A 27,645-nucleotide genomic window follows, 5' to 3' on the forward strand; every position below is an offset into this window, starting at 1 on the left:
ATGAGGCAACTCTTGCCAGAGAAGCCAAGTGAATACCAGAGATCACAGAGGGAGTGATTCAAAACACTCCTGTTACATACATTACAAAGTCTTCAAAGGAAAAAATTACATCTCTGAAGACATGACTGGAAGAAAAAAGGAGGACTGGGAAATGGAGTAAACATTAATGAGCAGACTCAGGAAAGCATAGAGAAGATTTTCCATCATGCCACACTAGACATGAGGCTATTCAAAAGGAGTGTTCTCAAAAAAGAAAAACAAACAAACAAACAAAGATAAAGAATGAAATGGGAACAGAATTTTCATATAGACAGAATTTTCTTGGATAGAAGAATTGGTGAGATGAGAGAATAAAATTTTTGTCTTCCAGGAATCCTACTATGTATAAGAAACATAGGATAAAGATGGAATGTTTAAGTGTGATACCTAGCTTTCAGCTTGTTTTATGAGGAGGAATAAAATGAGAAAGGAGATAAAATGAATCAACACTTCTTGAAAAAGAGTAGCACAAGCCCTCTTTATAGTGTCCAGAAACTGGAAACTGAGTGGATGCCCCTCAATTGGACTGAATAAATTGTGGTATATGAATATTCTGGAATATTATTGTTCTGTAAGAAATGCCAAGCAGGAGGATTTCAGAAAGGCCTGGAGAGACTTACATGAACTGATGCTGAGTGAAATGAGCAGGACCAGGAGATCATTATATACTTCAACAACAATGCTATATCATGATCAATTCTGATAGATGTGCCCCTTTTCAATAATGAGATGAACCAAATCAGTTCCAATAGAGCAGTAATGAACTGAACCAGCTACACCCAGCGAAAGAACTCTGGGAAATGAGTATGAACCACTATATACAATTCCCAGTCTCTCTATTTTTGTCCACCTGCATTTTGATTTCCTTCACAGATTAATTGTACACTATTTCAAAGTCCGATTCTTTTTGTACAGCAAAATAACTGTTTGGACAGGTATACATATATTGTATTTAATTTATACTTTAACATACTTAACATGTATTGGTCAACCTGCCATCTGGGGGAAGGGGTGGGGAGAAGGAGGGGAAAAGTTGGAACAAAAGGTTTTGCAATTGTCAATGCTAAAAAAATTACCCATGCGTATATCTTGTAAATAAAAAGCTATAATAAAAAAAAAGAAAAAAAAAAGAAAAAGAGTAGCACAAATCAATAACAGGTGGTGAGAGAATAAAACCGGAATAGAGAAGTTCTGAATTTATACAGTCTTATCTAATCTGAAAAAGAAAAGGATAAAAAGACTGAAGAATGAGAAAATTATAAAAGTTAATTCAAGAAACTTGGAAAAAGAGATTATTTTTCTATGACTCAGAGGAAAGTGTGTGGGAAGAGACAAAAATATTAGTGTAAGCAAAATTAATGTATGAACCACATGCTGGCTTTAAAAGAAAAAAAGGGGAAAAAAATAAAAATAACCAAATGGGAGAACACAGAAACTTAAAAATTATAACTATATATGTAAATATATTAAACTCTACAATTAAATAAAATATGTAACAGAATAGTTAAGAAAAAATATAATTTGAAGCATTAAATATACATTTAAAAATAAAAATACATACAAAGTAAAGAGTATATGTAGGAGCAAAGAGCACTGTGCTGGACAATTCCAAGAAGTCAGGATTTGCTTTGGCGATCTCACTTAATCACACAATGTCAATTCAGGATTTCAAGAGAAACAACCAAAAAAAAAAAATCTATGTTGTGCTTAGAGGCAACATAGACAATGGAACATTATTAAACACATATGCACCAAATGACAGAATCTATGTTTTAAAGGAAAAGCTAATTGAATTTCAGAAAGACATGGTGAGTATTTTGAGACTTTGGTATGCATTTTATTGAACTGTATGGATCAATGAGAGGCATAAACATAATGGAGCTCCACACAATATTGGAAAAACTTAGCACTGCACAAATGAAAATAGTAAAGTATATCTGTTTACTGACATTGTAGGAGCTTATAGTACAATAGAACAAAAAGAAATTGTAAATGAATGTCATAAAAAGATAGAGATGTTAAACCTATTCTTTGCAATGGCAAATGCATACCCAATGGGTATGGGATGAGAGGGATATATTGAGGAAAAGATATGGGGAAAAAGCTAGAAGGGAAAGAGGAAAGAAAAATAAAACAAAGAAAGAAAAGGTCATTTTGAGAACATTTTGTTTTTCTTTAACAGTCTCTCTTCAATGCCTTTATACAAAAACTTTCCAGGAGTTCCAATTCCAAAACATATTTCAGGGGGATCCTGAATGACTGTATAGCCCATCAGAAGGTTACTATAAAGCAAACTGCTATTTACCTATGCCTTCCTGAATCTTGTATTTGTAAAGTCCATTTTTTGAACTTAAGCACAAAATTTTATATTTACATAAAAAGAAAGAGAAATATACATGATCTCTAAAGGACTATAAAAACCAAAATGACTTGTGTACTGTCACTACGATGAATGGGAAATAGGTCTTCCATAAATTATAAAGCACTCATTATCACAACTGTTTGGTATGATAGCTCAGCAAAAATGACTGGAAAGATGGAGAGACGGCAGAGAATTATTGGATAGGGCACTACAAAATATAGATAATAACTTATTGTTTGTGGAGAGGTAAATTGGTCCAGCTTTTCCATAGAACAATCAAAAGCCATATCCCCAAAGTATTATCCCAAAGTAAATTGAGATTGATCCTACAATATGAATACTAAGGAGATCAAAGAAAAAGGAAAAGCAATCATATGTACAAAACTATTCAGATTAGTTCTTTTATAGCAGCAAAGAACTAGAAACTAAGGAAGTATCCATCAAATAGGAAATGGCTAGATAGATTATGGTATAAGATTGTAATAGGATATTATTGTGCCTTAAATGAAATGGAACAAAACTAGTAACAATATAAAGGGTCCAGATTAAAAGAAGAAAAATAGAATACCTAAATAAACCTATTTTAGAAAAACAGAAATTGAGATTTGAGAAGCATTAGATCAGATAAATTTATAAATGAATTCCAGCAATTTTTTGAAGATCAATTGATTCTGATATCAAATAAATTATTTGGGACAATAGGCAAAGCAAGAGTCTCTCTAAACCTTTTTTTATGAAACAAACCAGGAAGAGCAAAATCTGACAAAAAAAAATTAGAGACCAATTTCACTAATGAATATGGATTAAAAAACCCTAAATAAAATATTAACTAGAAGATTACAGCAATGTATCACACACACTAAACACTATGGCCATGTGGGATTTATAACGGGAATATAAAACTGGTTCAATATAAGGAAAATTATTAACATGATTATGTCAATAACAAAAGCAACAAAAATGATGATTATATCAAAAGATGCAGAAAAATCTTTTGACAAAATATAACATTCATTCTTATTTAAAAACACTTGAAAGCATAAGTATAGATAACAAACTTAAACATTTTTTCTTTAAAATGATAAATAGAATCTAGCAAGCATTATCTATAATGAAAATCCCAATAAGAACAGAAGTGAAACAAGGATGTCCATTATCACCAAAAATATTCAACATTAGCAATAAGAAAAGAAGAATAAATTGAAGGAATCAGAATGGACAATAAGAAAATAAACCACTTTTTCTGAAGATGATATGATGATATACTTAGAAAATCCTAGATAATTAAAAACTAGTTAAAACAAATAATTTTAGCAAAGTAGCAGGATATGAAAGTGGCCTATATAAGTCATCAGCCCTTCTACATATCATCAATAAGCCCTGCAAGAAGAGACAGTAAGAGATATTTCTTTAAATTAAATTAAAATTTAATACCTGGGAATATGCCTGCCAAAACAAACTCAGAAACTATATCAACATAATTATAAAAAATATTTATACAAATAAAATCAAATTTAAGTAACTAGAGAAACATTGTTCATTGGTGAACCAAGCTATTATGATTCTTACAAGGTGCTAAAATCAGTGGAATTGATAGAGACAATGGTCGGTTAGCAGGGTGCTTAACAGTTCTCTAGATGTACTTAGTACTTACTATAATTCCACAAGATTCACACTTTAAGAGAGCATATATAAGCTAGAAGCCTCAACCAGGATGTACTTTGGGAGATTCACAAGTCAGGATTCAGTGGAGGAGATTCACAAGTCTAACACAGAAGCCCACAAGCCCACTCTTGGAGGCGGAGTCAGATTCATTCCAACTTCCACCTTTGCACTGGCTGGAGGATTTGGATTCAGAGGGAGCAAGAGGCAGAAGCTGGAAGAGACAAAGGACTAGCAGCAAAAAGTCTTGGAACCAAGGAGAGAGATAGGCCTCTAAGAAAGCTCAACAGGCTATTTTGAAGGAAACAATAAAGGATCTGGACTTCAATCCCTGGCTACATTTGAGGTGATTATTGCATTGAAGTGAAATGAAGGCTGCTCCCAGAAGCCCCCCAAGAAACCTGCTCCCAGAGACTATTATATTTTAGAGAAGAGAATATTACACCAAGCCAATATAATAAAAATGATAATTCCATATAAACTAATTATTAAATGCCATCCCAATTAAATGACCAAAAATATTTTATTGAGTTAAAAAAATAACAAAAATTCAATTAGAACAACAAAAGATCAAGAATATCAAACAAATTCTTTTTTTTTCTTTCTTTTTTTTTGGGGGGGAGGCAATTGGGGTTAGTGACTTGCCCAGGGTCAAACAGTTAGTAAGTGTTAAGTATATGAGGCCAGATTTGAATTCAATTCCACCTAACTCCAGGTTTGAAATTCCAAAATATCAAACAAATTCATAAAATAATGTAAAAAAATTAGAGAAACGCAAATCAAACAATCTTGAGATATCATTTTGGCAAAACTTGGATAAAGACCAGTGTCTTATACCATTTACCAAACAAAGATCAAAATGGATGCATGTATGACTTGGAAATAAAAGAAGATGTGCAATTTAGAAGTATATGAAACACTACCTATGAAGATTTATAGATAGGAAAATGTATGAACAAATAAGAGATAGATAACATTATGGGATAATTTTTTATAATAAAATAGTTTTGTACAGATAAAACCAATGTAGCCAAGATTAGAATCAAAGTAGAAAATTAGGAGAAATTTTTTTATAAATATCTTCTCAAATAAGATTTCATAACAAATATATATAGGGAATTGAGTCAAATTTATAAGAATGAGTCATTCAGCAGTTGATAAGTGGTCAAAAAAAAGAAGTTTTTGGAAGAAATCAAAGCTATATACAGTCATATGAAAAAATCTTTTAAATCATTAATTAGGGAAATGCAAATTAAAACAACATTAAGGTACCATCTCATACATATATAATTGGCTAAAATGATAGAAGGGAAGAATGACAAATGTTGGCAAAAAAAAAAAAAGTGGGACACTAATACTATTAGTCAAATTGTGAATGTACATGTTTAACCTATAATGGATTACTTGCTATCTAGGGGAGAAAGGACGGGGAAAGGAGGAATAAAAGTTTGGAACACAAAGTTTTACAAGAGTGAATGTTGAAAATTATCTTTGTATATATTTTGAAAAATAAAAAACTAAAAAAAAAAAAGCAAACAGAACCAAGAGAACAATATATGCAAATGACAATGATATAAATGACAACAACGCTGCAATTCTGATGAATTGTGATCAAAATTTTTAGTCCCAGAGAACAAATGAAGAACACTTGTGTGACAGTCATTTTGTCAGTTGATTTTGCTTAGCAGTTTTGTTACAGGGTAGGGGAGGGAGATAATTGAAAAGAGGCATATCAAAAATGAACCTTTTGTAAAAAACTATCACCAACAGCAAAATGTACCTATAGAACTTTCCTTAAAAAGTTGTAGAGATGACCTAAACTCAGAAGATAAAAGAATGAAATTTCACAAAGGTGTCTATTCTCTGAATACTTAAAAAGAACAAAGCAAAACTTCCAGAAATCTTTGCGAGATAATTTGTTAAAATGAGCAAAGAATTCTAATATAATACAAAAATTATCAATAAAAGAAACTAAGGGAAAAAAGCAAGAAGAAAATATATTTTAACAATAGCTACAATAGTATATTTTTGCTATATTTTTGACACGATGAAAGAGATAATAAACATACTAAAATGATTTAAAAAATGAAGTTAGTAAATTTAAGAAATTAGTAAGTGCCTCATAAAATAAACAAAAAAAGTACTTGAGTGTTACTAAAGAAACTTAAGACTTATGACAAAGTTCAGCAATTTAAAAATATGCATGGGAAAGATAAAGAAAAAAGATTTCATGGGGGAAAAGAAAAAAAAAAACATTTTTATCCAGAGATAGAAAGGTAAAAACAATAGAAGTAGGAAAAAAAAAAAAAAAGCCTAACTTCTCACTTGGAAAAAATGCAGACAAAAGTAACAGAGCTGATTGATAGAGCACTGAGAAAAATTATAAACTCTCCAAAAACTGTAAAGAGAGGAACTTAGATATATTATATGCCACTAAAGTCTACATTAGTTCGGGGAGTTGACTTAGCACACTGTTGATTCTTAGTATTTATTAAACCACTGAATCTTTCTCCCAAATAACCACTATCTCTGTATAATTCCTTCATTTTAAACTTGCAAAATTGGTTTTGATTCCATATATAGAAAATTACCATTATCTCTACTGAGTCCCATCTGGCATTGTCTCGCCATTTTGGCCACTTGATATGTTTTTTGGAACCTGACTCATCTTTTAGCTATGATTCACAGCTTTGGATCATTTACAAATTTGATAATCACCATCGAAGACTTGTAAGTCCCTTACAAAAATGTTAAAAAAAAAAAAAAAAAAAAAAAAAAAGCACAAAGCCAAGCATAGAGACTGACTTCCAAGTTAAACTACAAAGGACTGCTCTTTGATTCTGGTGAATTAACCAGTTCGGATTCCAGTTATTTGAGTTTCCTTTTAAGTAAGACTATCCTTTGGATCTGATCATTGGAACCAATTTTTTATCTAATTATTTATACTACGATAGAGCCCACACAGAGCTGGAAGGACGCTCAGAGATCATCTAATCCAATCTCCTAATTTTTCAGATGAGAAAAATCATCCCCAGAAGTCATGGAGGTCCCAGAGCTGGCAAGGACCAATTCTAAGGCCTCTGACACTACCCTGAGCTTTTCCACCCTGCAGCACACTGATGCTTCCCTTCACCCTTTTCCACTATTACTTCTTCCACATTTCAGGAAGTAGAGAACGTTCTCCACAAATGGCAGCACTTACCTATTCTTTTCGAGGCAGGGGATGGACACCAGCACCTACTTCCATCCACGTTTTCAGCACTACCTGTCCCACGAGTGCCAGAACAAGGGCCCATTGGGATAAATAAAGAAGGAGCAAAGCCAAAGGCCTTCATACTGCAGAAACAGGGGCCCATTTTCCAGCACTCAAGCAGGTGTTTCCCAGGTGATTCATGCTATTCTTTATGATTTCCTGCTGCTGTTCACCTGTTCTTGATTCTCAATTCTCCTTCCAATTAATTCAACAAACATTTACTGTGTCTGCTCTATGACAGGACTTACTGTATGAAGGCTTAGAGATTCAAAGACAAAATACAAAATGGATCCTATGCTCAAGGAGCTTATAATATAATGGGCTGTTCTAATATTTACACATGTAATTTGAGCCCCATGACCCCCTCAAACTCTGGATTTACATGAATCAGACTTGATCTTAAGGCTGATCCAAAAGATCATTCTTTCTTTGACTTCCATTGCTCACAGTTCACTCTGAAGAAATCACGAAAGTTGGCCTGTATCTAGCTTCCAACAGGCGTGGATAAAAGAATTTTTTCTTTAGAAGTTTAAAAAAAAATAGTATGAGGTATAGGACTTCTTTTTTTTCATCCTACAAAAAGTATAAAAGATTCACAGGAGCCCATAACAAATGTAGAAAACAAAGGGAATCCAAATAATCTCAATAACAATTAACCTACTTCTCCAGTAATCTTCATTATTCTAGGGTTATCTATACTGTTCCCTTTCCTTCCCCTTTTCTGGCTTCTGGCTTCATAGTGCCATTCCATGGTTTGGGATTCTCTGCTTCCAAGGGAAACACTTTTGGGACTGTTAGCCAAACAATTTTCTTCCCATCAGATTTGAATTGTATGAATAATTTATAGAATATGGGAAGATAAAAGTCCAGGACTTGTTTGTTTTCTGATTTGTTTTCTATGGCATAATTTAATCCCTTTCTGAATCCCTTCTCAAGGGAGTATAGGGTTAAGTGAAGTGTTCTCTGTTTGCTTCATGTAAATTCCTAAAGGAGAACTTAAGAGAGCTGCATGAAAAAAGAGAAGGCAAAACTATAATAGTGGGAGATCTCAACATTGCTTTCTCAGAACTAGATAAATCACACCACAAAATGAACAAGAAAAAAGTTAAGGAGGAAAATAGAATTTTAGAAAAGTTAGGTATGATGTATCTGCATGAATGTTTGTGGCAGCCCTTTTTATAGTGGCTAGAAACTGGAAACTGAATGGATGTCCATCAGTTGGAGAATGGCTGAATAAATTGTGGTATATGAATATTATGGAATATTACTGTTCTGTAAAGAAATGACCAACAGGATGATTTCAGAAAGGCCTGGAGAGACTTACACAAACTGATGCTGAGTGAAATGAGCAGGACCAGGAGATCATTATATACTTCAACAACAATACTATATGATGATCAATTCTGATGGACCTGGCCATCCTCAGCAAGGAGATCAACCAAATCATTTCCAATGGAGCAGTAATGAACTGAACCAGCTACGCCCAGAGAAAGAACTCTGGGAGATGACTAAAAACCATTACATTGAATTCCCAAATCCCTATATTTATGCCCACCTGCATTTTTGATTTCCTTCACAAGCTAATTGTACAATATTTCAGAGTCTGATTCTTTTTGTACAGCAAAATAACGTTTTGGTCATGTATACTTATTGTGTATCTAATTTATATTTTAATATATTTAACATCTACTGGTCATCCTGCCATCTAGGGGAGGGGGTGGGGGGGTAAGAGGTGAAAAATTGGAACAAGAGGTTTGGCAATTGTTAATGCTGTAAAGTTACCCATGCATATAACCTGTAAATAAAAGGCTATTAAATAAAAAAAATAAAAATAAACTGTAAAGTGCTGTAAAAAAAAAAAAAAGAAAAAAAAAGAAAAGTTAGGTATGATAGATCTTTGGAGAAAATTGAATGAAAACAGAAAGGAGTACACTTTTTTCTCAGTGGTTCAGGGAACCTATACAAAAACTGACCATGTTTTAGGGTATTAAAACCTCAAAATCAAATGCAGAAAGGCAGAAATAGTAAGTGCATTTTTTTCAGATCATGATGCAATAAAAATTATATGCAATAAAAGACCAGGGAAAAATAGGCCAAAAATTGGAAACTAAATAATCTAATCCTTAAAAAAAATGAATGAATGAAACAACAAATCATAGACACAATAATTTCATCCAAGAGAAGAACAATAATGAGACAAAATAAAAAAGTGTGTGAAAGCAACCTAAGAGGTTATTAGGGGAAATTTTATATCTTTAGATGTTACTTGCACAAAATAGAGAAAGAGAAGATCAATGAATTGGGCTCACAACTAAAAAAGCTAGAAAAACAACAAATTAAGGCCCCCAATTAAATAACAAATTTAAAATTCTGAAAATAAAAGGGGAGATTAATAAAATTGGAAGAAAACTATTGAATTAATAAATAAAACTTAAGAGTTGGTTTTATGAAAAAAAAACCAGTAAAATAGATAATTAGAAAAAGGAAAGAAGATAACCAAACTGTTAGTCTCAAAAATGAAAAGGAGAACTTTCCATCAATGAAAAGGCAATTAGAGCAATAATTAGGAGTTATTTTACCCAACTATATGTCAATCAATTTGATAATCTAAGTAAAATGGAAGAATACTTACAAAAATATAGATGGCCCAGATTAACAGAAGATGAAACAACTTACTTAGTCTCTAGAAAAAGGAATAGAACAAGCTAATAAACAACTCCCTAAGAAAAAATCTCTAGTGCCAGATGGATTTACATGTGAATTTTACCAAATATTTAAAGAACAACTAATTCCAATACTATGTAAATTATTTGAAAATACAGGGAAAGAAGGAACCCTATCAAATTCCTTTTATGACACTGAGATGGTGCTGATACCTAAACTAGGTAGAATGAAAACATAGAGAAAATTATAGACCAATTTCCCTAATGAATATTTATGCAAAAATCTTAAATAAAATATTAGCATAGACTACAGAAAGACATTCCCAGGATAATATACTATGATCAAGTATGATTTACACCAGGAATGCAGGACTGGTTCAATATTAAGAAAACTATAAGCATAAGTCAAGCATTATTGATTATATCAATAACCAAACTAACAAAAATCATATGATTATCTCAATAGATGCAGAAAAAGCATTTGACAAAATCCAACACCCATTTCTATTAAAAAACATTGAAGAGTAGGCATAAATGGAGTTCCTTAAAATGATCAGTAGCATCTATTTAATACCATCAGCAAGTATCATATGTAATGGGGATAAACTAGGACCATTCCCAATAAGATCAGGAGTGAAAAAAGGTTGCTCACTATCACCATTACTATTCAATATTGTATTAAGAAGGTTAGCTTTGGCAATAAGAGAAGTAAAAGAGATTAAAGGAATCAGAATAAGTTATGAGGAAACCCAATTATTATTCTTTGCAGATGATATGATGGTAAGAACCCTAGAGAATCACTAAAAAACTACTAAAAACAGTTCAAAACTTTAGCAAAGTTGCAGAATACAAAATAAATCCACATAATTCATCAGCATTTTTATATATTATCAACAAGGTCCAATAGCAAAAGATATAAAGAGAAATTCCATTTAAAATAAGTATAGATAATATAAAATATTTAGGAGTCTATCTGCCAAGGCAAAGTGAGAACTATATGAACACAATTACAAAACACTTCCCATACAAATAAAGTCAGATCTAATCAGTTGGGAAAATGTCAAGTACTCTTAGATAGGTCAAGCGAATATAATAAAAATGTCAATACTCCCTAAACTAATCTATTTATTTAGTGCTATACCAATAAAACTCCCAAGAAATTACTTTACAGATCTAGAAAAAAGAGTAATAAAGTTCACCTGGAAGAACAAAAGATCAAGAATTTCAAGGGGGTTAATGAAAAAAATGCAAATGAAGGTGGCCTAGCTGTACCAGATCTAAAACTATATTATAAAGCAGCACTCATCAAAACCATTTGGTACTGACTAAGAAATAGAGAAAGTGATCAATGGAATAGGCTATGAACACAGGGCAAAATAGGAAATGACTAGAGCAATTTAGTGTTTGACAAACTCAAAGGCCCCAGCTTTTGTGATAAGAATTCACTATTCGACAAAAGCTGCTGGGAAAAATGGAAACTAGTATGGCAGAAACTAGGTATTGACCCACACCTAATACCATATATCAAGATAAGGCAAAATGGGTTCATGATTTAGACACAGTGATATTATAAGCAAATTAGAAGAACATAAGATAGTTTATCTCTCAGATCTGTGGAGAAGGAAAAGGTAATGATGAATGTTGATGGGCATGCCAGAAAACTGGGACACTAATACATTATTGGTGAAACTGTGAATGGATCCAACCATTCTGGAGAGCAATATGCTCAAAGGACTATAAAACTATGCATACTCTTTGATCCAGCAGTATTTATACTGGAATTATATCCAGTATATATCTTAACAAGATATATACAACAACATGATCTTAAAGGAGGGAAAGGGACCTTTAAGTGCAAAAATGTTTGTGGCAGCCCTTTTTGTAGTGGCAAGGAACTGGAAACTGAGTGGATACCCATCAATTGGAGAATGGCTGAATAAATTATGGTATATGAATGTTAAGGAATATTATTGTTCTGTAAGAAATGATCAACAGGATGATTTCAGAAAGGCCTCGAAAGACTTACATGAACTGATGCTAAGTAAAATGTGCAGAACCAGGAGATCATTGTACATGGCAACAAGAAGACTATATATACAATGATCAATTCTGATAGATGTGGCTCTCTTCAACAATGAGATGATGCAAACCAGCTCCAATGATTTTGTGATAAAGAGAGCCATCTGCACTCAAAGAAAGGATTATGGGAACTAAGTGTGGATCACAACATATCATTTTCACTCTTTTTGTTATTTGCTTGAATTTTATTTTCTTTCTCATTTTTTTTCCTTTTTGAGTTGATTTTTCTTGTGCAGCAAGATAATTGTATAAATATGTATGCATACATTGGATTTAACACATTTTTACCATGTTTAACACATATTGGATTACTGAACATTTAGGGGAGGAGGAAAGGCAGGGAAAAACTGAACAGAAAGTTTTGCAAGAGTTAATATTGAAAAATTATCCATGCATATGTTTTGAAAATTAAAAAGCTTTAATAAAAAAGATAAAATAAATAAAATAAAATTCTACCTTCCCCTTCCCAAATATGAAAGAAATCACCTTTATCTGGTGAGAGACTTATATGACAGTTATGTTGCTTAGGAAATCCCCCTTCTTTGCTAAAAAGTTGGATTCAAGAACCTCAAACCTGAGGTTTCTCACATGGCAATCCCTGAGTCTGATGTTGCCTAAGAAACAGCCTGTGAACCATGTGGACAATTAGATGAAGCTCTTCCTTTGTTTTTACTGAAAAGTTCTAGTGAAGTGGGGAGCAGCCTCTCAACTCTTATGCACATACACTTTCAGGATATCTCCAGAAGAAAGGCAGGAGGGATGAGAAAGATTCAGTTTGTGATGAAGATTCTCTTTGTTGGCCTCTGATGAGAGTCCCTACTCTCAAGTTTCCAATCAATTAATCCTGCAAGAAGCTCCAAACCCTGAAACCTGTCTTCCAGAAGGTGCCAAGTAAGGAACATCCATACTCCTCTTTAGAAATGGAATTAAAAGATCCAGACAAGTTTTACCTTCCTATGAAGAAGGTAAATTGGTCAGGGAATTAAGTCCCTTGATCAAAGCATACCAGAACACACTTCAGTTAGTTTCTTTGTATCCTTATCAAATTGATCATGGAACTTGACAGAATTAATTCTCTATATATAAATATGTAAATATAATTTAACATAAGGAGGGAAAGAGAGAACAACTAGAAAGCTTCCCATAGGAAATGGCACCTCAGATGGGACTTGAAGGAGGGAAGAAAGAAGGATTGTGAGAAGCATATGACCACTCTCAGATCCCTGGATTAATGAGGTGGACACTTGAGAGCATTTACCTAGAATGAGAGGGGAAAAACTTTTTTTTCCTTATTCTATATTTAGTACTATCCTATTAATATGGCATTATAAAATGGATATTATATGTATATATATATATATATTGACAATTCAATCTAAAACATCTGTAAGGTCACCAAATTTGAACTAGAATAATCCATGAACTTCACTAAACCTTTACCATAATGATGTTAATTTAAGACATCTATAAAACAAAATTGAAATCTCTTTGATTTTTTATTTTATGTTTAATTCACCAAAGAATATATGAAGGAAGCAAAATGTACTCATTACCTTCTTCAATTACTTTAATAAATTACAATTACATATATTATTACCATACTTTATTTTTAAAGAAACTACTGACAGTATAAATTTTACAATTGGTTCCCCTTCCATGTGATATATTACCCATTCCTGGAGTCACTACTAATGAAGCTTAGAGCTACATTCATTAAATATGGCCAATAATAATAATTTTTATTGCCAGTTCAAAAAAATTACAATTCTACTTGATGGTAAGTTTCAACATGATTCATCTTTCTTGTGGGAAGAGGAAAAACTGACGCAAAAACATTGTAGTATCAACAAAATGTTTTTGGTGTCAGCAACAAGTATTATGTGTCTGAGATATTAATAGAGAAAGTAAATATCATCTTAATGATGACTGAAGTAGGAGACAAATTGAAATAATAATTGAGAGAATAAAAGAATATAACTCCCAGACTAATTGCTTTACTTTGAGAGATTTTATTTCTAAAAGATCCTTATTATTGGCAAAAATGTAGTAGTGTCTGAATCATGAGAACAACAAATAGGCAACAGACTTACACACTATATCAGGCCATTTTCCATTCTGAGTCAATAGGCAGCAGAAAAAAAAATGAAGGGAAAGATTAGCTTCTGGGCTGGTTTTAATGATGTCAGTTTCAGGTAGACAATAGTTAAGATATTTTAAATAGCTTTACAATATAACCCTACTAAATTTATCAAAATATCAAATATCTTGTTATCTTTATCTATAATAAAATGTATTTTAAAAGTTGACTGTTCCTAAATACATATTTTATATTATTTGCAAAGTTACCATTTGACATAACACATATATACATTAATTTTATATTCACATATTATAAACATAATCTCAATTTTCAAAAGTCTAATTAATCCAATACTATACAAATATATACAAAAATAACAAGAGGGCAACTTCCATGTTGAAGCACACTGTTTCTATTCTTAAGCTATAAATAGAACATTTTTCCTTTTAAAGGTTGCATACACAAACCATTCACTAAACATAAACGAATATATTCTGATTATAATGCATGAATTTCAATTTTCATTGTTAGAAGGTACTCCTAAATTGAGGTAATCAAAGATTCACCTGAGTATTTGAGTATCAATACTTCATTCAGCTGACATCACAGAGGAATAAAATGTTTTAAATAAATGACCTTAGCTTTCTCTTTTGAAGACTCTTTTTCTGAGAGTTTTTAGTAGGAGATCAAGAACATTTTTAGTTTCTAAAAATATACTGTGTCTTGCTTTACGAAACAAGCAATGCCCTGCTAAACTATAGAGGTATATAATGGCATTTGCCCCTGCCACAAATGGTCTTAGATTTCTATTCATTTATAGTGTTTCTATTTTTCTTGCTGCTGCTGCTGCTGCTGTTGCTTTTAAATAATTCTTTTGTTCCTTGTGTCATTTTTCCTTGCTTTCAGCATTTGTGTCAAGATCTGTCCTTATTTTCCACCTGTTTAATTCCTTTCAACAGATGCAATCTTAAATCATATGAGTGAGTGTGCTCTACTCTAGCATAACAGAGTAACCCTTTGGCCCCTGCACTTTGGTTCCTCTAAGCCTAAATCTTGCTTGACATCTATATATATATTTTAGTTTTTCTCTTTGGTTTCCATCCTCCATTGTTTTCTGATCTCAAGGAGGCATCTGTGATCTGACTTTAAGATGGTCCATTCTAATGTTTCTGTGGGAAACATTAGTGTTTTAGGAGAGATGGATAGTGATGCAGTTTTTTAAAAAAGAAATCTTGCTGGTAGAACAGCAAAGCAGTAGGAATATTGTCTATTATATCCCTCAAGTCCTCAGTCCTGTACTCATTTGTCTTGTGGTCCAGGCTTGGGGGATATGACAAATATGTGTCATAAAGTCAATAACAGGTCTCTCTTCTTCCATTTCTGCTTGTGTCAAAAGTTGCAAGAGACTGACTGCCAAGGAATTGGGGAGTTTATGTCTTCCAATACAATTAATCTCAAGGGAGACCACTAGACTACATTTTCTACTTACCTACATTATACCAAAGCCTTATTATTGAAACTAATTTGGGGGAGAGAGAGCTCCACTTAGGGTTTCTCAATCCATTCTGGATGGAGGTAGGACAAGTTATGGAAGACAGTGGGGGAAGGAAAGAAAGCATTCCCAGATTTCTTTTTTTTCTACTCTGAAGAAGAGTTCCAACACAGATGTTAGTTTGTTCAAGATAACCCTTCCTTTAATTTGTATAGTTTTATATTGAGGAATAAAAAGCACTAGAATTCTAGAACCAAAACTTTGGAATCAAATAGAGTCTGAGGTAGTTTTATAGCACACTGTTTCTATATAGAAATAAACCTAAACTTTAACAAGCTAGGGATGTTAATTGAAGGATGTTGAATCAGATGCAAACTGGTATTTCCTGAAGTCCATTCCCATTGACCCTAAAAAGGAAGCACTGAATATGATCCACACTGAACCTTGGCATCCTACAATCTGAAGAATGCTTGTAACTACTGGTATCAAAAAGGGTGGCGTGGAGTAGTAGTGGGCAGGACACTACTTCATCACTGAGTCATACAAAAGTACCTCTCAAGCAATTGCATTTTTATATGCCAAAAGGATTGCTGGTAGAAGGACAGAATTATGATCTTATGACTTTTCCTGGAACAGTCTTGTATAAGATAATTTATAGAGAAAGAAAGGAGGCAGGAGATACACGTGATATGAGAGATCTTATTTTGGGAAGAGGTGTGCAGAATATAAAGATGAGTGATACACACCTGACAGACTGAGGAATTGTGCACCTAAACCTTACAGGTCAGTCAGTCCATCCCCTATTAATCTCCTGTACTTTATAAACAAACTTATCATCTTCTGAGTCACAATTCTGTTTATAAGAATCACTTCTGAACATAATAATGCAACTCTAGTCCATTAGAAAATTTTTTGAGAATTATGTAGCATTTGATTACCTGAAAGAAATGTCTTCTAATTAATCTAAATTAAGTTTTAATAATCCAGAAACAATGTTACTAAACTTGCCCTTTTAATTCAAATTTTTAAAGCAAATAAATGTCTATTTTTAAAAGTTTTCTAAAAGCAGTGATTTATGAGTTTAATATGGTACATAGAGAAATAATTTTGAAGACCTGAGTTTAGTTTTTAGCAAATTTTTTTTTCATTTTTACCTCATCAGTGATGGCTGTTACAGAAAGATCAATTGAAATCAAGTTGGGAAGCTTGGTAATGAACTCAATCCCACAATCAGTCAACTGTGTACAACTACGTAAATTCAAGTAGGTAAGACTACGACACCTAAAATAAAAAAAAAATACATTAAAATTTTAATTTTTATACCAGTGTTAAAAGTAGAGTTTTTTTCCAAGTTTGGCAAAAATGGATAGGTTTCAATTTTTCATATTTTTGATATTCATATTCAATTGATTCATATTCAATTTTTGAATAAATATTGTACAAAACAGAAAATTATGTAAAACTCAGGAATTTGAAAATGAATAAGAGGGAAGCGTTTGTTTTTTGCATTTTTATATTTTATGTTTACTTTCATATTTTGTCAGCTCTTCCCATAAGAAAAAAAACCCATAATATGTTATTCAGGAATTATTACATAAAAGGGATATAGATGTATGTCCTAGACTGCAAAGGAACAGACCTGCTAGCGCCTGCCAATTATTTCCTGAGTTTATATAGAAAGCATTTAAACTTTCTCATGTAGTTGGTGGTAAAAACTAGTCTCTGGGTATATAAAGGAAGAAAAATGAACTGAGAATTTCTATCAGTGTGGAAGTAAATATACAAAATGCCAGTATGATTGAGGAGAGAAGGCTAGTCTTAGGAGCTTGGGAGTCCCAGATACTTATGAGAGAGAGATAAGCAATAAGAGCCATGAGTGTGAATGCTGGGAAGAGAGGAAGCAAGAGAGGGAGGGAGGGAGGCACGTTCTCAGAGGAATAAATTCAGCATCAAGTAAAGTTAGGGTTCTGTAGGCTAGAAAGTGTTCAGAGACTTGACACAATGAGTCTGAATGTCCTAAACAGTGGTACTGTGGTTGAAGGCCCACATTGCAAGAATCCATTTAGATTCCATATATGAATGCCAAGTGTCTCAGCTCCTATATTCTGCACAAAGGAATGAGCCTGGAGGGAGCAAGGAATCTAGGAAAGGAATGAGATCAGTGTGATTGTATGGGAGAAGTCCCTAATACCACATATGATATCTATTGACCACAAAGAACATATAATAAAATTAGTTTCCTAGTCTATCATGTTGCTGATTTTTGCAATAATAACTCACACACACACACACACACACACACACACACACACATATATGTTCTTTAGTCTCATATAGATCAAGATTAGGTTATAGAATCATAAGTTTTAGAAGTGGAAGGAGCTTTAGAAAAAGAAGATCATATTCCAATTTTTTCTCTTAGCAGATGAGAAACTAAGAGCCTGAGAAATTGTTTATTGTCCAGGGTCACAAAAGTCACAAAAAAAGGCAGACCTGTTCTCCAAATCCAAGATAGAAAACAAAATGGCTTACATGACCATGAATTTTAGTAATATATGTGCTGGACTCTAGGAACTACATTCTAAGGTCCACAAGCTTTTGGCAAGGATTAGAACATTTTGTTGGAAAGAAAAACATGTCTTCTCACATATTCTGTATGTCTGAAACCTGTATAATAAATCATAAGAAAATATATATATTGCTCTTAGCTGCCACCCATACAACTAAATGGTCACTTGAACACTATCAGCTACAGTTTCCTACCCTTTTTTGTCCTTTCCACTCAGTTCACCAAAACCATAACTAAGCATATAGTGCTGAGCATGAGACACAAGGTCTCCAAGCAGTCCAAGGACTGTGAAATTGGGACAACAATATTTAAATGACTAAATTCATATGATTATTGGGAAGAAAATATAACTGTGAGATGGTAGTGGTTATGATAATGATGATCTACCCAATTTTAAAAGTTTGAAGTATAGGAAAAGGCTGACAATAAACATATTCCTAGATAGGTACAAGTAACACTGTTTATAGGGCAACTAGGTAATGCAGTGGATAGAATGTCAAACCTGAAGTCAGGAGGACTCATCTTCCTGAGTTCAAATCCAGCCTCATACACTTCCTAATTGTGTGACTCTGAGCAAGTCACTTTATCCTATTTGCCTGTTTCCTTATCTGTAAAAATGAGCTGGAGAAAGAAATGGCAAGTCCAATACCTTTACCAAGAAAACTCCAAATGGGGTCAAGAAGAGTCAGACATAAGAACACTACGACCACAGACAATAGTTATAAACAGTAATTGGTGTTTTAATAGCTGTTAAATTTCTGATCATTGTCATCACCACCACTGCAATCCAAAAAGTTCCATGGCCAATTAAGAGCTTTGATAAAGCATCCTGAGCAGTACTTCAATTCCATGCCAATTATGCTTGTATATATGATGGGCATGAGACCTCTACACCCATTCTATACATGGACAAAAGGGGCAGAATATAAAGTTCAAGTAGAACATTATGCCCTCAAAATATAGTGAAATGGCCCTCTTTTCTAGATATTCTACAATATCATCTCATATTAAACCCTCTTTTACAGAAAATTGGTGACCTGCTTTAGCTCCACAGAGATGTACAACAACTTCCATGACCACTTTTAACCTAAATTTCAATGAAGACTGATTTTCTTTTGGTGTCTACTCATTTTTTCCTAAATTGTAAAAAATATATATAACAGGCCATTTTTGAATATTTTGATAAAATAATACAGAACACTACAGTTCTTTACTATACCTTTCTCCCATTTCTGCAAGGGAAAGATCACTTATTTGAGCACAATGAGTTAAATTCAGTTCTCTAAGTTTTGAGCTTGAAGGTCCACCAAGAAAGCTCCGAAGGCCAACATCACCAATTCTGAAAGAAGGGAAAAATTTGCTTGACATATGCTTTATATGAAGTGAAATACTAGATTGTAAACATTTTATTAATTATTAGAGACAGGCTGGCACAATGGAATAAACCATTAACTCAAAAAATCAGAAGACATGATTTTACATTCTCCTTCTACTGCCTACTATCTGCAACTCGACATAAGTCATTCACCTTCCTTGGGTCTCGGATTCCTCATTTGAAAAGTAGAAAGCTTCTAGGGCCCTTCTAGTTTAGGATCCTACAATTTCGTGGGTGTGAGAACTCCTTCCCTATTGATATAGATTGCAACCTTTCCATCCCTTATTAGATAGTTTTTGAATCACTAAAACTTTAAAAAAAAGTCACTAGGTGGCCAACCTTTTGATGAAAAGCCTTTCTGACTGTGGCTAGGCTGGTTCTCAGATTAAAAACAAGGTCTATCACTATGCCACATTCAAATACTTTCACCCCATTTTCAATGCATTCATGTGCATTTTCATTGGCTAGCCATCATACCTGCAATATTCTTCCTCTTTTCCTCTGTCTATTAATTCCCTTGGCTTCTTTCAGATTTAAAATCTCACTTTTTACAAGAGATCTTTTCCAATTCCCACTTAATACTACTAACTTTCCTCTGATATTACTCCTAATTTACTCTGTTTATAACTTGTAAGTACACAATTATTTGCATATGGACTCTCCCATTAAATGGGAGCTTTCTAAGGCTGTGAGGATGTTTGTTTTTGTATCCCCAGTGCTTAGTACTTAATAAATGCTTTCACAAAACTATCTTAAAAGTCAGATAAAATAAGCATACAAATATACTAAAAGGGACTCTATGTTATCAAATACTAGATGAGTCAAAAGTGGGATTTTTTTGTTTCATTTAGTCATTTCCCATATTACAATAAGTCAATCAAGAAGCCACTATGCACAAAAATGAGAAATAGATCATGGAAAGGAAAGGAAGAGAAGTTGCTATTTGGGGCCCCTTATTTGCTCTTTCTATTTATAGTTGCCATCATTTATTTCTTTCTAAGGCAAAATTGTTACTAGAAAAAAGTAAATAAATGAACAATCTACAACAATTCAACTTACAAAGAACTTGGTCAGGGCCACTCTATGGTACAGTGGATGGAGCACCAAACCTGGCCTTAGACACTTGACACATACTGGCTGAGTCACTTAACCCCGTGCTGTCTCAAGGAGGGTAAAGAATTTGTTCATAAAAATGGCCACTAGAGGAATCAAAATCTGCAGCTCTTGTCCTCATCATTCTCCACTAAGACAATTATTTTTTATCTCCTCTTTAAAAAGCTCTGGAAAATGATTGATCCAAAGAGATGACTCCTCTGAAGTAAAATACAGATATTCTGAAAAGTTTTTTTTTTAATGTTGACATAGAAGAAGCGTAAGATAATACACCCTTTCTCACACCCATTCTCATCAATGCTAAGGGATTCACTATTAATGAGTGTTCATTACTCAAAATGCATTTTCTCATTAAATAATGACAGATAACTCATGACAAGGTCACAAACTATTAGCACTATACATCAATTTATGTCTTAGGCCTCTGGTCCTAAATGCTAATTCTATGGGAAAATACACTGAGTTCCAAACAGTCAAATCACAGATAAACTTTGGAATACTGTTTGTTGAGTGAGATTTCAAATTCCCTAAGGAAAAGAACTGTATCTACTTTTTTTTTTTTAATATAGTATGTCTCAGTGCCTAGCACAAAGCAGATGTTCATTCCGTTTTATGCAATGAATATAGATATCCCTGAGACATAACACTATTAAAAAAATTCATACCAAAGTATAAATGACTACTAGATCACTTGCCTTGGCAAAAATAGGAATAGGAAACTGAGAGAATATGAGTCTTGGATGCATGGTAAGAGACACAGGGTTTTAACTATGAAACACTGTAATATCTACAGACGGCAAGCCTGGGATAAAGTGCTACAAGTGAGAAGCTTTAGGGCATAGGGCACCAAAGGAATGAAGGCAGAGGAAGAAATATAAACATCCAGAATAGGTAGATGGAATATTGAAGAAATAGAGAAACCTGGCAGGCAGCAAGAGGATTAAAATCTGAGGAGAAGCCAAAGAGGATCTCTGCCTACTTTCATTTCTCTAACACATTCTAATACCTACATTCTTCTCCTTCCCACAAGGGATTACAGAACTAGTCAAATGCAGAGGAAGATATTCCTAGAACAAGAGAATAAAGACTATATCCTCACTTTCTTTATAGAAAGTCTTTTACATGTGTTTCATCAATTCTAATAGAATTAAAATTATTTAATTGACTCAATTATTAATGTTATATGGGGAATGGTGTTATATACCACTGCCTTCTTTCTAGATTGATGCTTTGGACTTGCCATAAAAGATATATTCAATAAAATGCTAGAAAACCAAAAGAATTTAAAAAGTAATTAGAACATCCTTCTAACAGGGTTGGGGTTTGACTTACAAACAGAATGATTTTATAGACTTTCTTATAAGTAGTCCAAAATGTTTCATTCAACTGTACAAAATAATAAATTTTATTAACAAGAAAACTGAAGAATCAAGATACTATGTATCTCAGAATCACCTAGGTTCAGTGGACCACTCCAATTCTCTTGGCAATGGCTTAAACATCTAACCACAACATTATTGATTAAATATTTTTGTTAAAATGGTTGGTTCATTAAATATCAGATTACCTTATACAATTGGCTAAATTCAATACAACAAGATTCTTCAAATTAGCAATTGACTTAAGGCTGACATCAGTAATCCGTTCACAATCAGTCATGTAAATATGGCTGAGATCTCCGTAATGTTTATCCATAAGTTTAAAAGTTAAGTCTGTGATCCGATTATTCCCTGTTAAAACACAAACCCCAAAGACATTAATAGGCATTAATAGTCAAGATCAAAAATAGTGATGGAATAGTTTAACAATATCACTGACCTTCAACTCGAACCTTGTTAAGTGAACAGTCAGTAAGATATTTAAAAGCAGTGTCAGAGAGATGTGGTGAACCAATGAATATTACAGATGTAATGCTTTTGCATCTTTCAACCAAAGCCTTTAAGAATAGGAAAAAAAAAAAAAAAAGATGATCAGAACAAACTCTGGACTCCAGAACAAATATAGAACTAAGCCTTTCATACACTGAGAGCAGGAAAAGAAACTTTGGAGGGCATATCAAAGTCTAACCCACTTACTTTAAAGCTGAGGAAACCACAGCCCATAGAATACTTGCACACACAGGGAGTAAAGGGTAGAGCTGGGATTCTAATCTAAGTCCTACAGTCTGCTCTCCAATGTGATCAGTCCTTACCAGATGAAAAAAGTCGTCTATTGCAGTTTTTTAACAATAACTTTTCCATAATATCAATTATAAGAAATATCAGGGCAAAAACAAACTATCCAAGAAATATATTTGACTGATAAACTTTTCAAAGAAAGCTAACGAACTGTTATAGTCACTTAAAACACCTGAATTCCTGAGATGCTAATGAAGTGAAAACTCAATTTTTAACAGTTTTTCTTGTAAGTACAAAATTCATAGTCTCTTCTTTTGGGTTAATCCATTCTAAACTGAGAAGTTCGTTGAAAATTAAAGTGGGAAAATGCCCTTTCTTCCCCCTACCCCCGATCCAGAAGTAGATAGAAAAAAGAAAGTGAAGGATGAGTTCACTATAAAACCCAAAATATTCTCTGTTATCTTGGTCAAGTTTTTATTTTAACCCACATTTCATAATAAAAATCCCAAAGTGAATGTTTAATTAAAATATACATGTAATGATTTAAACATACAAAATATTTGAACTTCTTCCTTGGTAATATTTAAATTACTAGCTTTGATGACAGCTATATTACTACTACAAGACAAAAATATAATGGTTGAATTGGAGATAGCTCATCTCTAAAAATAAACAACTTTACCTAAATAAATTAAACTTCTCAATGTTATGCTAAAATTTTAAAAATTACTCAAAGATTTATTGCAAAAACCTATCAGTTTTAAAGATTTATATATATATTTATATCTATCAAATGAGTTTTCTTACCTAGTGATTTAAATAAAATCTATCTCAGTTCATTCACTAGTTACAGTCTTCAAATATTTTTACTATTTTTTTCTTAAATAATAACATAGGTCAAATTTTCTATAAAGTTCACTAATGTCAGAGGAAAGAACATCAAGTTCCATATAAATGTTAATTTAATGTACTTATTATTGAATGACTGGGGAGGGGGGCAGGGAATGGCCTAAGTAGTCATGTCCTAAGTGTATAAAAAGTCATGAGAAAAGGGAGTACCAAGAAAAATTGCCACATTTGGCACGTACTACCATCTATTTTGAACAACGCCCTGCTCCAGGCTACTTTTATATACAAAAACTTTGTGTTTGAATTACACCATAAAACAAAAGTTCTCCATTGCTAAAGAGCAATGGAAAAATTTCACAGGGGTTTCAAGGACACAAAGAAATTAGATGTTTACAAGTTTGTATATACACATCTATGTGTATATGGATATATCCATATAATACATGTAATACATACACCTATCTATAGATTGAGCCCTGTTTACCACCTATCTACACCAGCAAATAATTGATGTGTACCAACAAAATTATCAAAACTTACACAATTAGCTCTAAAGAAGGAAGTCAATTAACATACATTTATTTTATGAAATGTCTTTATGAAATGAAATTTTATGAAACTTATGAAATTATTAAATGAAATGTTATGAAAATTTATGAAATGAAAAATGAAATTTTATGAAATAGTTTACGAAATGAAATGTTAGATATAAACAATATAAAGGAAAAGTAATTTCTGAGGTAAGGCACTATGAGGAGGGGAAATTGAGATTTCACTGGTATAAGGTGAGGTTACTCTACCTTCTCTATAACTTAGGAACTTAAGAGAATTGACCAGACCAGAAGTGTCAAACTGATGGCCCACAAAACTTGTGTGGAATGAACCAGATTAAAATATCATAGAAAAATAACAAAATAAATAAAAACATAGTACAACATAAACTACTTTATAGTTTTCTAAGTCAATATGTAGCTGGCAAGAATCTGTTTCTATCCAAGTTTGACATCACTTAGGGTTAAGTCCTTTCATTAATAAAGAGATATATCAACAAAATACTGAACATAATGATTTGTAAAAATGAATGAATGAATGAAAAACACTTTTTCTAACCTTTCCAGTCTTCTTACACTTTACACCCTTCCAAGTACTCTGTAATCCACTCTTCAATTCCCCATGTGGGCATTTTTACTATTTTCCATGTCTGAAATTCTCTTCCTTCTCATCTCTGCCTCCTGGCTTCACTGACTTCTTTCAAGTACTACTTAAAAATCTCACTTTTTTCATATTTAAATTTTTTTCTTACTTCTTAATATTTTTTATTTTCCCAATTATATATAAAACAATTTTTTGAATTTACTTTTAAAACTTTGAGTTCCAGATTCTCTCCTTTCCTCCCCACATTCCCCCCTCCCCATTGAGAAGGCAAATGTGAAGATATGTAAGACATTACAAAAGAAAACAATTTCTCCCCCTGCCCCCCAAAAAAAACCCTCAGGGAAAAAAACAAAACAAAAAGTATGTTTCAGTCTATATTCAGACACAATCTTTTTCTGGATATGGATCGCATTTTTCATCTTAAGTCTTTCAGAGTTGTCTTGGATTATTAAATTGCTGAGAACATCAAAATCATTCACAGCTGATCATTCCACAACTCAGTTATTATTATGAACACAGTACATTTCAATTTGCTTGAGCTGATGGAGTACTTTCCAGGTTTTTCTGAGCATCTTGCTCATCATTTCTTATAGAACAATAACATTCCATCATAATCATATACCACAATTTATTCAGCTGCTATATTTTTGTACACATAGGTTATTTTCCTTTTTAAAAATATCTTTTGGATTTTATCTCTTTTGGCTTAGTAGTGGTATTGTTAGGTCAAATAATTTGCAAGATCTTATAGCTCTTTGGCTGTTCATATCTTTTGATCATCTGTCATTTGGGGAATAGCTCTTATGAAATCTCATTTTCTATAAGAAGCCTCCCTTCTGTGACTCCTCCCCATTTGTCTTCTACAGATTTTATTTACATATAGTTGTTTGCTTGTAGTCTTGCCTGTTAGACTGTGAGCTATTTGAGAATAGGGACTATCTTGGCAACAAGACCAACACAAGGCAAATGCCCTGCTTCAACTGCAAGGCCAAAACATCGCCCTTTGAGGCCCCCAAATGGGGTCCTCCCTGTGCTTCACATTATTATCCTAATTCTGACTGGCAATGACTCTGCCATTCCCCATTTTTAACTATGGAGAAGGGCAGAGATAAACCATGACTACACAGAAAAAACTATTCCACGCCCATCTCCTTTCCTTTACCTTGCCCAGCTGCAGGGCCCAGGTAACTCCTGTGCCTTTCACATCTCCTAAATAACATTTTATGTCACCATGGGGCCTCAACCTCAGTGTGCTCTTGGTATCTCTGAGATCCCAACCAAAGTTTCATAAAGCTGTGTAACTCTTGCAGAGTGACAGACACCCCAGCCAACAACCTATTTCCGGACCACTGGGCTAAGATTCCATCATTCACAGAACTCAAGGCCTCAATTATATGTTTGACCTCCATATGTCCTGACTACCAGACCAGGGACACACCCTGTCCCAGCCCCCACCTCCAGCTAACTGGATGAAGCTTTGCAAAGGACACGTCTATAACAAGCTAGAACTGGGCCAGAACATCATCCTAAGCACTGGTTCAGAGCTCCAGCTTTGAGAATATCAGATACAGTCAACGGGATCAAGCCTCAAACCTTGAGATCAAATTCTGACCTTTACCCTAAAGCAATGGCTTCACTATTAGGAAGCCTGATTGCTAGGGTGGTTCCCAGACTGTAACATAACCACATCCCAATCAGCACAAGGGCTACAACTGCATATTCACCATGTCCCAGATATTGGGTGATAGCCACAGCTGTGCTATTACTGGGTTAAGACTGTAGTCCCACCATCACTAGTCTTCAGACTCTTGGCCAAAAGAATCAATTTATCCTCCATCCATCTTGGGACATTGGGTCAAAGTCCTTTCCGAACACTTCATGCGTCCTGACCACACAGCAGATACTGCTAAGCAATTCTTCATAAGACCAAAGATGCTTCTGGGCAATCACAAAGATAGAAGCCAAACTAAATCTGCACCCAGCCCTGACTTCAGGACAAAGATTCCCTCAGCAATAACCAAAAAACTAAGCTAAACAAAAAAAGCCATACTTAAATTGCCTCCCTAGCACAAACCAGAGGTTGTACCGGGGACCCCCGCCAGCACCCTGTGACCTGGCCAAAACAACAAAACAGAGATTGCCATGACATTTAAAAGCTAGACATTTTAACTATCAGGCTAAGGAAAAAAATTCTTAATTGTACTAGCAAATACATTTTTATGAGTATATAATACATACATAAATACATGTATATATGTAACTTTTTATTGTCTCCTTATACTTTAGTATATACACAGTACATACCTTTGATGTTATATCTGAAATCGTTAGAAAAACACACAGGCAGCTAAGTGGCACAGCACATAGAATACTGAAGCACTTGAAGTATGGAGATATGAATTTGACTCCTGCCTCAAACACTGACTAGCAGTATAACTCCCGGCAAATCAAGCAATCTTTCTATGTCTCAGTGTTTTCAAGTTTCCAATGGGAATGATAAAAGCACCTACTTCCTAGAGTTGTTGTGAGGATGGAGTAAGATAACATAAAGCACTTTGTGAACCTTTCAGAGCCATTAAATGCTAATTATCATCATCATTGCTTATCTCAGATTCTGATTCTAAAGAAAATTTGCTTTTCAGAGACCTACTTTTATACAATTATCCGTCAGAGTTGGCATATCATTGATGACCAAGTGCTTTATTCCAGTGCAGCTGCTTGCAATATCCTTGAAGCCTTGAACTGAAATCTAAATGTAAAAAATAAAAAAAGAGAGAGACAGAATGTTGATTTTATTGAGTGAACACATTAACATAACATTTAATGAAACTTTAAGA

General features: G+C 33.4%; 1 protein-coding gene across 1 annotated transcript in view; it reads right to left on the reverse strand.

The window, feature by feature from the left end:
- Window positions 1–27,645, reverse strand: part of FBXL13 (F-box and leucine rich repeat protein 13) — a 247,639-nt gene that overhangs the window by 60,720 nt on the left and 159,274 nt on the right. Inside the window, exons 9-13 of the mRNA XM_031938696.1 lie at window positions 27,459–27,557; window positions 22,506–22,623; window positions 22,255–22,417; window positions 19,419–19,538; window positions 16,785–16,911 (exon numbers count right to left, since the gene is read on the reverse strand). Coding sequence (XP_031794556.1) covers window positions 16,785–16,911; window positions 19,419–19,538; window positions 22,255–22,417; window positions 22,506–22,623; window positions 27,459–27,557 — 627 coding nt within the window. The remainder of the gene's footprint in view (window positions 1–16,784; window positions 16,912–19,418; window positions 19,539–22,254; window positions 22,418–22,505; window positions 22,624–27,458; window positions 27,558–27,645) is intronic.

The sequence above is a fragment of the Sarcophilus harrisii genome, chromosome 5 (assembly GCF_902635505.1).
Source record: "Sarcophilus harrisii chromosome 5, mSarHar1.11, whole genome shotgun sequence".
Classification (NCBI taxonomy): Eukaryota; Metazoa; Chordata; class Mammalia; order Dasyuromorphia; family Dasyuridae; genus Sarcophilus; species Sarcophilus harrisii.